The sequence below is a fragment of the Notechis scutatus genome, chromosome 6 (assembly GCF_049901735.1).
Source record: "Notechis scutatus isolate UNSWTSFEM ecotype Mainland chromosome 6, rNotScu1.2, whole genome shotgun sequence".
Taxonomy (NCBI): Eukaryota; Metazoa; Chordata; class Lepidosauria; order Squamata; family Elapidae; genus Notechis; species Notechis scutatus.
Window position 1 is genome coordinate 47971592 of NC_142014.1, and position 16302 is coordinate 47987893.

The 16302-nt window shown below is 34.9% G+C and overlaps 1 protein-coding gene across 20 annotated transcripts in view; it reads right to left on the reverse strand.

The window, feature by feature from the left end:
* Positions 1-16302, reverse strand: part of ANKS1B (ankyrin repeat and sterile alpha motif domain containing 1B) — a 280349-nt gene that overhangs the window by 123065 nt on the left and 140982 nt on the right. For all 20 annotated transcript variants that reach the window (XR_015750096.1, XM_087968144.1, XM_087968143.1 and 17 more), the window contains one exon: positions 3264-3362. Coding sequence is in view for 19 of the 20 variants with exons in the window: in XM_087968144.1 (XP_087824270.1) it covers positions 3264-3362 (99 nt within the window). In the remaining variant the exon portion in view is untranslated. The remainder of the gene's footprint in view (positions 1-3263; positions 3363-16302) is intronic.

Genomic DNA, 16302 nt, shown 5'->3' on the forward strand with positions numbered 1-16302 from the left:
AAACAAGAAGAGACATGGTCAAGGAATGAATGGGCCATCTAGGAATGTAGACTGGCTACATGTGTCTACTAAGGTAATGTGTCACACGGAGAGAATAAAAGTGGATCAAATATATGAAGGAATTGTGAAGAAACCAACCAATTATATGAAGAAAGAATGTGTGGGTCAAGTGATAGGAAAAGACCAAGAAACTTGTGATTAATGGAGTTGAAGACAACTTGTGCAAAGCACAGCTGATGCTTGTGGCCATAAATAAGGGGGGCTAATGAGTAGTTCAGATCCTACAATCCTCTCTGGACAAAGAGAGGACACAATATTGCCCAAGCTGTTTCTCCTTAGAGTTGCTTCTCACAAAGAAAACACACGTAATTGAACTGGGAGGAGGGGGGATTGGGAGACAAGGGAATTTGCCAAAATTACTCAAGCTGCCATGGAGCCTTTTTCAAAGTTCTCTCACTTCCCTTGCTAGCTACCTTTTAATTATCTATTAACTGCCTCAAAGAATTGAGACAAAACTGGATGAGTTCCTTCTATTCTTAATTTAGGAATATGAAAATATATTTTATAATCTTTAAAAACTTAAAGTAAGCAGCAAAAAGTGAAACAATGTTTTGGCTACGAAAAGTTTTAAATGAATTAAGGGCTCAGAAAACATCAGAATGTTGGATTTTTAAAGTATTGTTAAAGAGTAATTGCATCTTTGTGGGACGCAATAAGACAAGTAACTTAAAATATCGATCAAAGATATCTTCAAGGACCAGCATCAGGATCTTGAATTAATTATGTCAGCTATGTTGCCTCTTTCTGGAAACAGTATGTTCCCAGAATAAGATGTTACAGAACAAAATATGCACAAAATTTACCCAAGGAAAACATCTGAATAAGAACTTGCTTTAAGATACAAAGAGAACTGACAGGGTTTTAAAAATTAGGAAGAAAATAGGCATGACAATCCCAGCAGTCAATTGGAATAATTTCTTTTTGTTGGATTTGCAAAAGAGATTGTTTAAAGCATTGAAAAAATTTCCAACAAAGATTACACTACCATCTGACTGGATTAAAGGTAAAGATTATTCTGTATAGAAGAAGAAAAACGTACAAGTTAGCTTATTTAACCAGGAATAAAATAGGACATAGTATTCTGGCTGGCTCTTTTTAGATTTGCATATATCTTTAACTTTAAAAATGTGGCATGCTAGAATAGCTTATACTTAATAAGGTGTTTAAGTTCTCTTCTCTATGATTACTTTATGTATTCTAACTATATAATATGCAGAGTGATTTTGTATTAACTGTCTATATTCAAAGTAAGGAAGTTTGGTGATCTTTTTAAAGGAGAAATTATATCTTCTAGTTAAATTTAATTTTCTTTGTCTATAGTTTAAAGTTATGGAATGCTTATTTGAATAGGATAAATTGCTATTTGGGGTGGTTTTTCTTTTGAATTGGAATTTGGAATGGGAAAATGTTGCATACTGTAGCTTGTCTTTTGCAAAAGAAAAATGGTTTCTTTTTGTCATGTTAAACTTTGGTATTCTTTTGTTGTGTTTACATTTGAATATTTAGACCATTTTATGCCTTTGGTGAATTTTGTTACAACTACTAATTGGCATATGGACTATGTTAATTAATATTAATATTTTAGAGCTTTGTGTTACTTTTCCTGGCAAATAAACCTACCCAAGCGAACTCTTGGTAGGGAACAAAAATTAAAAACATCAATCTATAGAAATCAAGTTGAAAGCATCTGGGTTGAGGTCCCTAAAAGTCACAACATCAGCATATCAAACAAAACCAATTGCCCACCACAGCCCCATTAACATCCTGGCTTCAATGCCTCAGGTGAGAGCCAGGTCTTCCTGAAAGCCAAGAGGATTAGGGCTGTCCACAACTTGTGGAGAGGTTGTTCTACAAGATGGGCAACATGATAGAGAATGCAGACTTCCTGGGGCCTATTGCTTTACTGGGGATTCAGACTGGGGATTCAGAGTATCCCCAGTCTGACAGATCTAGTGGCAAAGACCATTCGGTACATAGTTAGATTAAATGCAATGCAGTTTTTAAATTATTACAAAATTACTTAAAATATATATTAAAAATACAGAAAGTCTATTAAAAGCAGAACACATTATTATGAATGGAAAACAGCAGAACCAGGACAGTAGAAACACAGAACATCTAGTTCAGAATGTTAACAACAAATACAAGAGCTGATAATTAGAAACAATGTCAGCCTATTTACAGGATATTCTATTTATAAGGCTATTTCTGAAAATCTTTTCTAAAAATTTGTGTTTTGTTTTGTTTTTAAAAAAGTTTCCCAAGTGTGCTAATGCCTCCTTTTCGCCCCCTCAGATGGTGCTAGATTTGTGCACATAAGTAAGGAGTGACTTCTGTCCTGCCTTTCTTCATGTGCAAATCATGCATCTAGATATTGAGTAGATCACAATATTTTCAGCAAATCTGATGAATCATTATTTATTTGAACTAACGAGTCTAAAATTACTGAAATCTGAGGAGCATAGAATAGGATGAAAAATGCTTCCTTTGTTTAAGACTGCACATAGATTGGTCAATAGAAAAATTAAGATTTTTGGAACAGTGGACTGGACAAAGAATATTTGTACATCAGAAAGCAAGACATGATGATACTAAATGAGTTATTGGATGAATTCACTGGGCAAATATGTAAATACACAGCAACAATATTTGGGAAAATGCATCTTCACTGAATCTCAAAAATATTAAATCATGTGCCTAGTAATAAAATGATTGTTACTAGAACTGTGCAGAATTATTATGATTCTCTTAAAAGATAATTTTAGAAAAGTCATTTTAATGAAGAAAAGTGAATATATGCCTGTCTAAAAATCCAAAACTCAAGCAAACAGCAACCATATTTAAATCAAAATGGCCCAGTGAAACAGCTACACCAAAATCCACAGTAAGATTTATTTTGAACTTTGTAATATATTAACCTACAATGAAGACTAATTCTTCCCAGCATGGCTGACTTCCTGTCCACCCTCTACAGCAGTCCCTATCTTCCTTTTGCAGGCATGTCCGACTGTCCATTTTCCTTTCGTAGCATCTTGAATGCCAAACAAACAACAAATATAGCGAGATAACATTTTCGCATCGAAATGAGCTGAGTACCAAATTTGATGAGTTTTTAAGCAGTTGAGTACTGAGGCATCACTGTACACTATCATTTATTTTATTTTTTTAAATGAATTCAGATATTGTGACAACAACAAGGATACCTTTGGAAGAAGCTGAATTGCCTGTAGAATCCTTTGCCTGTGTCCAGAATTAAGTATTCCAATTTCCAAAAGATCCTGATCCTCCATAACATTGCTTCCCTAAAATGAACAACAAAAAATATTGATAGATGTTTAATGCATTTAAAAAGTAACACTATTACATTTCAAATTACATAGTCCTTAACAAATGCTATTCAACCCCATGCTAAATAATTATAGATTGAATCCTGATTAATTATCTCAAGATAGACTGAAGAAGTGAAGAAGAAGTTTGCAAGTTATTTTCAGAAGCAAAAAAACAGGAAAAATTACATTTGCAATAGCACAAATTATTTGAACGTAATTCAAGTTGTCAGTAATTCTCTTGAGATAAGAACAATTCTTTCAGGGCCAAAAATGATTTGAAGCTGCTTGTACATAATGACCTTCTTCTGGTCATAAAAAATGATTGCAGTTATCTTCTTCTGACTATTTTGGGCAACAAAGGAGTGGTCTCCCTACCATCATATATATGGAAAAACACCCATAAGTGTTTGAAATCTGAAAACTACTTAATTGTCTATTTACATGCCAGCAATTCATCTCTGGTACAACTCAACATTTATTTATTTATTTATTTATTTATTTATTTGCCAATTGTTTACAAGATAATAAGTATAAGTGTATACATAGTTGTGAATACATGAAATGGGTACATATAAGAAAAATAAAAGAATAAGAGAAACAATAGGACAGGGACGGTAGGCACGTTGGTGCGCTTATGCATTTTATTTTTTATAACTTATTTCCAAGCCAATCTCCTTGCACTATTGTATAAAACACACCAACAGTCTGTTATTATGAGAATATCTATATAGAGCCACTTGGGAGATCAAAGTATCATTTATTAAAGTAATATATTATGTTGTTGTTTTTGTTAATCTGAAACAAAAGCATACACAGAATACAATCTTGTTTTCTTCCCTTCCTAGTTGATATAGCATTTGATAGACAACCTTGGGTATTACATCTGACTTTCAAAAGATGACTTTATCATTATCCTAGAAGTTTCAAGTAAAATGTAGTGATCAATTGACAATGTTCCCAAGTTCCCTGTTATGTGTGAGGCGGAATCAAATTAAAATGTATAAAAGTTATATATTACAATTGTTAAGCATTGGTCAGTGGTAGTTCAGCCTCATTTAAATTATGTTTGTTTTACTAGAATCTTTAGAAAACTTGGTTACTTCATTGAGTTTGCAGTTTATACAACATATAGAAAGATTTTTCGTAAGAGGGTGACTGTGTGATCAAGGCTCTAAAATTGGGAATAAATGCGTGATAAATTTATTGGCAAACACAAGCATGCTTTTTGTTTCTAAAGTTCCCATATCTGTTAGGCAGGAAAGTAGTTACTTGATATTAAATAGTTGTCAAGTTGTAGAATATGACTATATTATCAGTTTTAAACACAGTACTCCTGTAAATCCAAACTACATTTATTTCTGGACAATATTATGATATAGGCATTGCATTTTTGAAAAGGGAATACGGCTTAAGAATGAAGAAAGTTCCAAAAATAGAAAAATGTATTACTTTGCAGAGCATTTTGCATTTGTTGAAATTTTTTGCTAATTTTCATTGAATGAAGGTTTCTTTATTTGGAGTTTTGTTAGCCATAGTTTTTGTTGAAATTTAACTCTCATACTGTACATAACAATAACCACTTAAAATCGTTTTCTGAATTAATAGAACAAATAAAAATGTTGTAGAACCATTTTTGAACTTAGGGTAAACAGCCATAAAATTATTTCCAAAAAGAGTTAATATAAAAAGAGAATACAAACATTTACATATTAAAAAGTGCATGGACCTGCATGTGGACTTTTATGTTGACTGGAAAAAATTATAAACAGATATGAAAGTGGGTATAGAATGAACAATATTAGAAAAATGAGAAACTGAGCAAAATAAAATCTACTTATTTATATTTATTAGCAAACTTAGAGTGCTAATGGAAGGTGGTTGCTGACAGGCAGTTATTATTTGGATGAAGCACTTTAAGTTTTTCCTTTCCCCCCCCTACTTTTATAATTTGGCACAACTGTTACAAAATGAATCACTATAAAAATAGTGTAATTACTACTACAATGTGACATAAAATACTTTATACTATAGCATTTTCAATAATATTGTTTGCTATACTAATTAAACAATTGGGGTTGGGGGGGAGGGAAGAAGCCAGTGGTGGGATTCAAATAATTTAACAACTGGTTTTCAGCCCTAATGGCCAGCTGGGTAGGCATGGCTGGGTGGTCATGTTGTCAAGCCCGAAATTCACATATGTGTAGCCATTTTAGTTAAGCTTAGTATATATTATTTTTCTTACTTTCTCTTTGGCAGTCATGGGGCAAGGGTTTCGGGCTTGCCATATTCCTAAGGGGGAAGGAGTGGAGATAGGGAGAGTTGTTTAGGTTGGTGATTCTTCATAGAGGCCAGCAGAACGTGTAGTTCTGAAGCCTTTGTTCATTGCAGGGCATGAACATTATGAGGTTAAGAAAATTTTGGATTCCAGGATTTTCAGGGGGAAATTACAATATTTAATTTATTGGAAAGGTTATTCAATTTCATAAGCAACTTGGGTTAATAGCTGGAAAGTTAATGCTGATAGATTGGTGGGAAAATTCCATGAAAAATATCCACATAAGTCTAAGACGAATTCTGTGGGGGCAGAGGAGGTTAAAATGTGCATTGTATGATTGTGTTTAACCTAATTTCAATCTTTGTATTTTACGTCATTGCAGGGGTTTCTTTTCAAATGAGGGAGGGCAGCCTGTCAAGCCCGAAATTCACATATGTGTAGCCATTTTAGTTAGGCTTAGTATATATTATTTTTCTTACTTTGTTTTTGATGGTCATGGGGGAAGGGTTTCAGGCTTGCCACATTCCTAAGGGAGAAGGAGTGGAGGTAGGGAGAGTTGTTTAGGCTAGGTGATTCTTCTTCCCGTGGGAAAATAAGCTGACCATGTTCAGGTCCTTTGAGGTGGAGATTTATGAGCAATGTTGAATTACTTCTATTGGAGAATGTGACTTTTGGGGGTTGTTTTTAACTTCTGATATTGTGGGGTAATTCAGGATTGTGTCAGATCCAGAATTACCATGGACTTTGCCAATTTGATGCTTTTCTAAATAAAAGGAATTATTTTGGAAGATGGACTTTGCTCTTTTCTTTTTAAATGGATTTCATCACTTGGAAATCTGACAATGTGACTGGGTGATCATGACCAACTCGATGCCACTCACATCGAGGGGCACTTCACCTCACCCAGCCTCTTATGACCGTGGGGGTGCTGCAACAGTTGTAAGTGTGAAAAATGGTCATAAGTTACTTTTTTTAGTGCCATTATAACTAAATGAACTGTTGTAAATCAAGGATTACCTGTACAAAAATCCAAAAAACTTCTTTGCTTGCAAAAAGGTGCCATAAAATCAATCATTAGATTAGAATTGGGGGAATATCCACTGAAGATCAATAATAACCACAGCCATCATGGAAACCTAAACCATTCTGTCTGAATATCTTCCTTTTCATCAGCAATACCTGCAAACCGGAGTTACAAATCAGGCAGAGTGCCAGAGCATCTTGAGAAATTAAAATGGTTAAAATGCAACGATAACTACCAGCAGCCAACTCTTGCTCACAAAGTGAAACCCTTTAGCAGAGAGGTCATTTAAGCTCTCCAGAAAGTGGGTGGCCACACTTGGGCTACAAAATGCCAAGCTAAAGAGACAAATTAGCAAAGTATATAGGGGACCCAGGTTCAAGCCTCCCAGGCTTGTCAGGATCACAATAAAATTAGTACATGCCACAGATATCTAAATAAACTTCAAGCCTGGTGCCACGTTACTAAGTCTTATTATCATGAGAGAAAACTAAAATGAATTGGAGGATCCACACCTCTAACTTCTTTTTGTTTTTAATCTTACTATCAGTGAGCAATCATGTGCCTTGGCCACTCCAAAGCAATGCAAGAGACACCTGTCCCAAAGGTGATTTTCAAGAGGCAACTGGACTTTCTGAAAACCAAGAAAGTCCAATTGCCTCTTGAAAAAAGCACCTTTGGGACAACCATAACCTGGATGATTGAAGAATCCCCATAGACAAGGGCCTCCTGTGCTCAGTGAACTGACAAAGCACCCTTTCCCACCCAGGAGAAGCAATCCTTAGATCCATTTGCACCACTTAAAGATACCACCTGGTCTCACTTACCTCACAAGATATCCTAAGGAAATCATCCAGATTTAAGGAAAGATCACATGCCCCCAGAAAGGCAGTACAAAAATCATACAGAGTGCCAAGCTTGCATCCTGCCTCTTGGAAGTACACTCCAAAAGGACAGTGTGAGCAACCGTAGTGTAAAAAGCTTAAAACAACCCTTCCCCTTTAAGAAAGTCAAGCCCCTCTAGAGAAGCAGCTCAGGCCACAGAAAGCCTGGGCATATTGCCAAGAACGATTAGCTGTTAGTTACAATGTAACAAGTCTTAATGGACAGGCAGTTTCTGTAAGCAGGGCAATAAAGATAAGGATTAGGCTAGAAACAACACAGAGGCCCACCAGAATGTTTCTTTCCTGCCTTCCTGACAGCATTAGCCCTGTAAAGTGGAAAAAAACAAAAGGTTGTTGGAAGATTTCAACAATCGGTTCTCCAAACTGCTCAGAAAGTTAACGAACGGTTCTCCCGAATAGGTGCGAATCAGCTGAATCACATCACTGGAAGAAGCCATATTTGAAATCAAGCAAGTATACTAGGAAATACTGCCTGATTACTCAGAGTCAACTTCATGCAAGAAAAAGTGGCTAAATTAATAAGAAATTGACTATGCTTTAAAAACATGCTTTTGTTCAAATGAGATCTTTGGTAGGTTCAGTTTGAAGTTTCCTTTGGCAATAAATAAAAATAATTAATTAATTAGTAATTAATTAGTCAGTATCTCATTTTTTTTCTTTAAAAACTAAAGGTAGCATGCAATAATAATCCTAAGAGATAGGTAGGGCTCAATGGACTTTCTGATTGGTTGGGTGGAAATTGAATTCATATCTTCTCAGGTCAGCTTCAACTCTTCAACCAGCAGTCTGCATTTTAACTCTTTTAACCAGGAGTTTGTACATTTTTTTTATTCCTGCTGAAATAAATTCTTCACTCAAATTTTGATATATCATTTTTTTATCCCTTTTAAGTAATATGATTCTCTTGTACAAAGTGATATCCTGTTTTAATCTTTTTAAGCAATGGACAAAATATCTCTTTTAAGAAGCATTTGCTCCATTTATATTACACATTAGACATTTATAATCCTTAAATGACAATCTCTTCTGAAACCTCTATTTGTACTTCTTCCTAATTTTCCTAAGATTTTTTAGCTTTTTGGTCAGGATTCAATCAAAATATCTTGTTTTAAAGTAAATGTGATGCCTTCTCATTTGTCCCAATGAAATGGAAACTTTTTCTGCTTTAATCTTTCGGTCCAGAAAGAGTATTCTTTTCTCTTATGTATAGTAATTATAGCAGTTGCTATATTAGATTTTAGAAAGATAAATAGTATTGTTTCAATGTTACTTTTTACAATTTAAATATGTTCAAGGATGGAGATCAAAGCTTTGATTGATGAAGTCTTTAACTTTAAAAATGTAAGTTATATTTATTTATTTATTTGATTTGTCAATCACTTACAAGATAATAGGTGTAAGTATAAACATGGGTAAGAATACAAGAAATAGGTATGAATAAATGGGGACAATAGGACAGGGACAGTAGGCATGATGGTGCATTTATGCATGCCCCTTACAGACTCTTAGGAATGAGATAAGGTCAATAGTGGATAGTTTGAGGTTAAAGGAGTGGGGGTTAGAGAATGTAACAACCGAGTTAGGTAGTGCATTCCAGGCATTGAGCACTCTGTTGCTGAAGTCGTACTTTCTGCAATCAAGTTTGGAGCAGTTTACATTGAGTTTATATCTGTTGTGTTGCTCTTGTATTGTTGCAGTTGAAGCTGAAGTAGTCATTGACTGGTAGGACATTGTAGCAAATAATTTTGTGTACTACGCTTAAGTCCAACAATAGGTGTAGTTCAAGGTTGTCCAAGCCCAAAATTTCAAGCCTGGTGATATAGGGTATTCTGTTGCAAGCAGAGGAGTATAGTACTCTTCTCGTGAAATACTTCTGGACTCATTCAATTGTATTAATGTCCGATATACAGTGCGGATTCCAGACAGATGAGCTGTATTCGAGTATTGGTCTGGCAAAAATTTTGTATGCCCTAGTTAGCAATTCAACATTTCCAGAGGAGAAGCTTCATAAGATTATATTTACAACTCTTAATGCCTTTTTGGCAATGCTGTTACAATGAACTCTGGCGCTTAGATCATTTGATATGAGTATTCCAAATCCTTGACAGAGTGAGGGTCATCAACGAGGTCATATCCGCCTAGTTTGTATTTGGGGTATTGATTTTTTTTTTACCAATGTGTAGGACAGAGCATTTGTTGGTTGAGATTTGGAGTTGCCAATTGATTGACCATTCAGACACATAATCAAAGTCACTTTGAAGGACAGTAGCATTGTCGGTGGTGTTGAATAGTTTTATGTCATCCACGAAGAGGACGCAGTTGCTTATGAGGTGATTGCAAAGGTAATTTATATAGAGTATAAAGAGTGTGGGTCCTAGAACACTGCCTTGGGTGATACTGCTGTTAACTGGAGCAGGGTTTGATATAGCGCTCCCTATTTTTACTATTTGTTGCCTGTTTGAGAGGAACACAGTAATTCACTTATGAAGGGATCCGGAAATGCTGTAGGAGTTTAGTTTTAACAGTAGTTTTATTGTGTACCACTGAATTTGCAGAAGTTTATATAAATTGCGTCTACTGCTTTACCCTGGTCGAGTAGAGTAGTCCATATGTTTTTGCACTGTAGGAGTTGTAGATTGCAGGACAATTTTTTTCCTGAAACCAAATTGTTTTTTGGAGAGTAGGTTGTTTGACTCTAAGTGGAGGGTGATGAATTTGTTAATGATTGATTCCATCACTTTGCACGTGATGCAACACAGTGAGATTGGTCTGTAGTTTTCAACCAGTCACCTTTTTTGAAAATAGGGATGAACCAAGAGTTATTCAATTTAGAATCTGTAGTTAAAAATCTCTTCTGGTATAGTCAACATTTTAAAAGTTTTCTTTAATCCTACTTTAATTGACTAATTTGCAGAGTTTACTTTGCAGAAATAATTTACATTGTCAAAATAATCTAATCATTCCATATCAGCCAGTAATAACATTTTCATGAAAGAAGCCATTGGAAGATCAGTATTTCAGTTTTCATTTAAAATAGCATCTCAAACATGTTTGGCTAAAAGCCCAGCACCACTGCTGTGAGGTTTTTTAGTTTTTCAAATAGGATCAGGTTTTACATTTATCACAATGAGTGGGAAGCCTTGAATGGAAAATAGAAGAAGACAAATGACAACTACAAGCTTTCTATTAAGGCCTGTCAGATAACAAACAGGGGCAACTAAAACATCCCCACCTCCCCGTAATTTTCTTCCTATCCAGGCAAGAAATAAGGTGTGAAAATTTATAATCCACCTACAGTCGAGGAATTTATTTCACCTACAGCTGAGGAATTAATGTATGAAAGGATTATTTTATTTTTGTTAGCTTGGGATAGGAGGATTAGTTCTTATATGGTCAAACTAAACAAGTCATCACTAAAACATTACAGGTGGAAATTTTCCATTCTTTGGAAAAGAAAGTCATTTTGAGATTGTTGCAGTGTATTGGAACATCAACACTCTCTGTTGCAAGTCCCAGTTATAAATTTTTTGTTTTTCTTTGATTTTTCTTTTTCTTTAATTTTCTACATTGTAGGTTTTTTGCCTTGCAACTTGCTTTGGATTTGTGTGCGTGTTTTGTGTATATGTACTGAGAGGTCTGTTTTCCTTTTTTTCTTTCCTTTTGATTGTTATCTTTTTAACAATAATACAACAAGCATTTTTTTTTTTTGCTCTGTTCTTGAGAAAAAATATATATTTGTATATGTACTAGGCAGTGTGACTGGCTAGCTGGCCGAATATGCATGCATGTATATGTTAGCACACACTACTAATTCTTATTCATTTGCCATCTTTGGAGTTTTAGTTTAATATAGAGTTTTTATTAATTTCACATCATATAAATGGATTGAAATTCTCTCTTAAGAGAAAGCAAATATTATTATATTAGTAAAGTTGTTTTTTATAAGGAATTTGTGTACTTTTATGTAGGTGATGAGTGGATCAACCTGTAGGTCATAGGCCAAAGCCTATCAAGAGAAACAAGAAATAGTTGATCCACAGGGATATTTTAAAATATTAATTAACTACTGCCTCAGTCAATGCATTGTTTTATTAATTATCATGATTCTATGATGAAGTTTCCAGAAATATTATGTAAATGTTTTAACTATTTCTTTGCTTTGCTTTCAGATCAGATAACTATGGCTGGGGATTATAAACACATTTCAAATCCTGCATTAAATCATACTAGTATACCGCCTAAGTTAAATGTCACATACAGAAAGAAGTACATGGTACATGTTGGATTTTGACTTAGTAGATATTTGATTATTTTTAAATTAATCAAATATTAATATTTAATATTAGTAAGCAAGAATATATTTTTTAAAGTCATATGAGTTGTTCCCGATTAAATTGCTTTGATATTTTGCTGTTTAGTACTATTATAGATACAGATAATCAGAGTTGGAAGGGACCTTGTAGGTCATCTAGTCCAACCCCCCCCGCCCAAGCGGGAGACCCTACACCATTTCTGACAAATGGGAGTCCAATCTCTTCTTGAAAGTCTCAACTGATGGCGCTCCCACAACTTCCGAGTGCAAGCTGTTCCATTGGTTGATTGTTCTCACTGTCAGAAAGTTTCTCCTTGTTTCCAGGTTAAATCTCTCCTTGTTCAGTTTCCATCCATTATTCCTTGTCTGGCCTACAGGAGCTTTAGAAAATAGCTTGACCCCTTCCTCCCTGTGGCAGCCCCTCAAATATTGGAAGACTGCTATCATGTCTCCCCTGGTCCTTCTATTTACTAGACTAGCCAAGCCCAGTTCCTGCAACCGTTCGTCGTATGTTTTAGCCTCCAGTCCCCTAATCATCCTGGTTGCTCTTCTCTGTACTTTTTCTAGAGTCTCAACATTTTTTTTATAATGTGGTGACCAAAATTGGATGCAGTACTCTAGATGTGGTCTTACTAAGGCTTTATAGAGTGGTATTAGTACTTCCCTTGATCTTGACTGTATCCCTCTGTTAATATACTTTAGGATTGCATTAGCCTTTTTGGTGGCTGCAGCACATTGTTGGCTCATATTTAGCTGGTTGTCCACTAAGACTCCAAGATCCCTCTCACAGTTACTGCTATTGAGCCTGGTTTCACCCAGTCTATATGTGTACAGACTATTAGTTAATACATGCAATATTTCCATTATTGTTACAGAATATTATGTTCTACTGCTACATCAGTTTTGTATTAAAAGACAATTGTCCTACTTTTTCTAAATGATATGTAACTGTACCTTGTAAAATGGCCTATTTTTTACACCAGATGCAGCAGGAATTTCAGTAATAATTTCTTCTGCGCATCCTTCAAATGTGTTACATGTATAAAATTACCCTTTTGCTTCGTGTAAATAGAGAAAAAAAAAGCAGGGAAATCTTCATGAAAAAAGAAGGATTTAAGGACAGATACAAAATAGTCTACACCAAACTGATAGTAAGCTTCTATTAATGTCAACAGGACTCTATTTCTTCTATGTATATGAAAGAGGGCAGAGCTTCTGACTGTAATGATATAGGTTCTGCCTCTTTTACAATCATGGTGGCCCACCCCCTCTGGCAAAAGGGACTTACGACCAAATTTTAAGTTATGACATCTGCCTCCTTCTGCAGTCAGGCAAACACATTTTGGGCACTTTGCAACTGGCCTTCATTTACAGCTTTCTGCAGTGCCCCATGGTCACATGACATACAACTTTTTGCTGGAAACTGGCATTTATGTCTGGCAAAAACTGCCCCATAGCAAACAATGGCTTCACTTAATGTCTGTGGTGTTCACTTAATGTCTTCCACATTTGCTTTATGGCTGCCATATTTGCTTAATTATCACCACAGTGAAGGTCATAAAATCAGGCAGTTTCATGGTGACCTGCTTTATAATCATCATTCGACTTACAGCTGAAATCGTGGGCTTAATTATAGTCATTAAGTTGAGGATTAGCTATAAAGCACTTGAAGAGATGTAAATTGGCATTAGCCATGTGTTTTTTTTTTGGCACCAAAATATCCCCCCTAAGCTCCATTATAGGGTCAGGTTATTTCCAGGATCATTTCTGCTACGGATAGGTGCTTCTTGTCTCTTCTCTTAAATATTGCCATCTTATTGGGCCTAGGAAGTATACCTTTTCTTTTGCAGCCCCCGGCTTGTGGACACTCTTATCCTTAAATTTTGGTAAGCCCCGACCCTCCTAGCTTTCTCCCTCAAATGCTGGGATGGGTTGAGATGGACAAGAGGATAAGAGGATTTAACGAGAGGTTGTACACGGAAACTTAACTTTGATGCCAGGTTTTTAATGTTTATAGGTTTAATAAGCATATGTATTATGCTGTTTTATTATTGATGTCACTTTGTTGATTGAGAGCTGCCCCGAGTTTCATATGAGATAGGCAACTGAATAAATGTTTTAAATAAATCATTTATATTGGTGAATGAATGGGATCAATGGATGCCTTGGCCTAGGAGAGTATGAAGTGGGAATAATAATTAGAAGGCAGAATGTACTTTGATGAATACAATAGGCACAGGAAGATATGGTGGTGTTAGAAATAAGAAAATTCAAAAATAAAATGTAGGTGAAGAGAATAGTATAGTAGAGCATTAAGAAGATAGTTGCTCTATAGACATTTGCTATCTTGATGTAATCCTTCTGTAAATTGGCACGCATCTCAAACTGTCAAGGCAATTCACATACACACTTGACATAACAAAAGACTAGAGTGATCAATTAGAAGGACAATAGGAGAAGAGATAATAAAAGATAACCATTACCCCAACTTTCTTTAATCAATTGAAGTTAGATTTGGTTTTTCAAAGCATCAGCTTAAGTTTACCAGACTTTTACTTTGCATAGGTGAATATGTTAGAGATGCATATAATGATTATGTTGTTCTACGAAGATGTGCTGAATGTAACATTAATATGTAACAAGTGTGGTGTTAGGAATAGATATTTCTTTGCTCTTGGACCCTTAGAAAGAGGCCCTGCTGAAGGGACATTCCTTAATGCCAAGTAAGATAAGATGTTAGCAAAATATGTGATGGGTGGTCATTGGGAGGTGTTGAAGGAGATGATGCGGTCTCCATGAGGCGCTTCGAATTAGCTGTGCTCGGTCACTGGATTGATGTAGGAGGGGCATGAAAAACTATAAAATGTAATCTTTTGAAATCTTAAGGTGTGTTTCTTGGCTCAAACTTCATGTTGAGGTCAGCTGAGATCCTACTGCTCTTCGCAAACAGCTTAACAAATAAAATCTCTGTGTTTTCACCGATCCAAGTTTTTGTCATTTGGATTCATTTCCAAATAATTGATAATTGACTGTGTGACTCTGGCTGAAGTTGGACTCTCAAATAAGGATATACATACCATAAAATAATTGCATATTTTCAGATGCATTAAAACTCTCTGATAAATGTTTGAATTGAATGAGATAAGTAGAAATAATGAGTCTTTAACAAATTTCTCAATTTCCTTTACTTATTTTTCCTTTGGTTTCTCAGAATGACTAACTTGCACTACATTAGTTGCCAGTTTGACCCAAAGCAGTTAGCTAAAGGAGCTTACTATGCATAATCATATTTATTGAAATTATTTTTGCTTATTATATATAGTATATAATTTATTTAGTAAAATCATGTTCTAGACATCAAGTCAGACTTGTATTTGAATGTTAAATGCATGTCATCAAGTCTGAGAAATTTAAAGGGTGTGACAAAAAAAATACCTTATTTATTAAATGTGGCTTCTTATAGTTTTTGCTATTTTGATTATCAATATAGAAAACACTTCTCTAATTTATGATACGGATAGAGCTGTTGGACCAAACTGATATATCATCTTTGCTTTGTAGCTTTCTGGTAGGACAAGGATGTTTGCTCAATCTAAAAATGTATGGTGAACCCCAAAATATTATCAGAATGTTGATGTAGTCTGATTCCATAGACAAGGTTCTTCAACAAAGCAAGACCATGTTTAATAAAACAGTAATAAAATTGACATTGTTGCAGGTATTAAATTGTCAAGCTTTAAGTTATGTGGGAGCCCCATTCTGTAAATATTTTTATTGAAGATTTATAAAAAAATAGTACTTTCTTTGACTCCTGGTAACCTCATAGTCATGTCTGTGCAGTTTTCTTGGCTTAATTTGCTATAGCCATCTTCCTCATTTTCTCCACCCCACCAAGAATTTACCAAGTATGAAAATTATTTTCATATTTTTAGGGATGACCACCTGGTCATCCCTAAAAATATGAAAATAATGTTTCATACTTGGTAAATTTTTTCTGCTTGTTTTTTCCTGAGTGTTCCAGCAATTTTTTTCACACAGGAAGAAGGCAAGGTTTTCCTTCTTCTTTCTAATTTAGGATGGTGGTGGTGATGGTGGTGGTAGCTTACTTAGCCAGCTCAGGCTTGTTACTGTGGTAACAAGATTATTGCTGTGATATGATCACATATGCTTCATAAATATGTGTGTGTGTGTGTGTGTGTGTGTGTACAACCTTTGTACAAGCTTTCTTGAATTAAGAATGTTTCAAAATTATCTATTTTATAATACTACCAGAAATATACTTTAGTAGTGCATATGTCTCAGTATTGTTTAAAGAAAACTAGTGCCTATGTTTAAATATAATTTTGATTTAGACTGATAAGAAGAGCCATTCTTATGAATTGTTTTCTTCAGTAATGCTT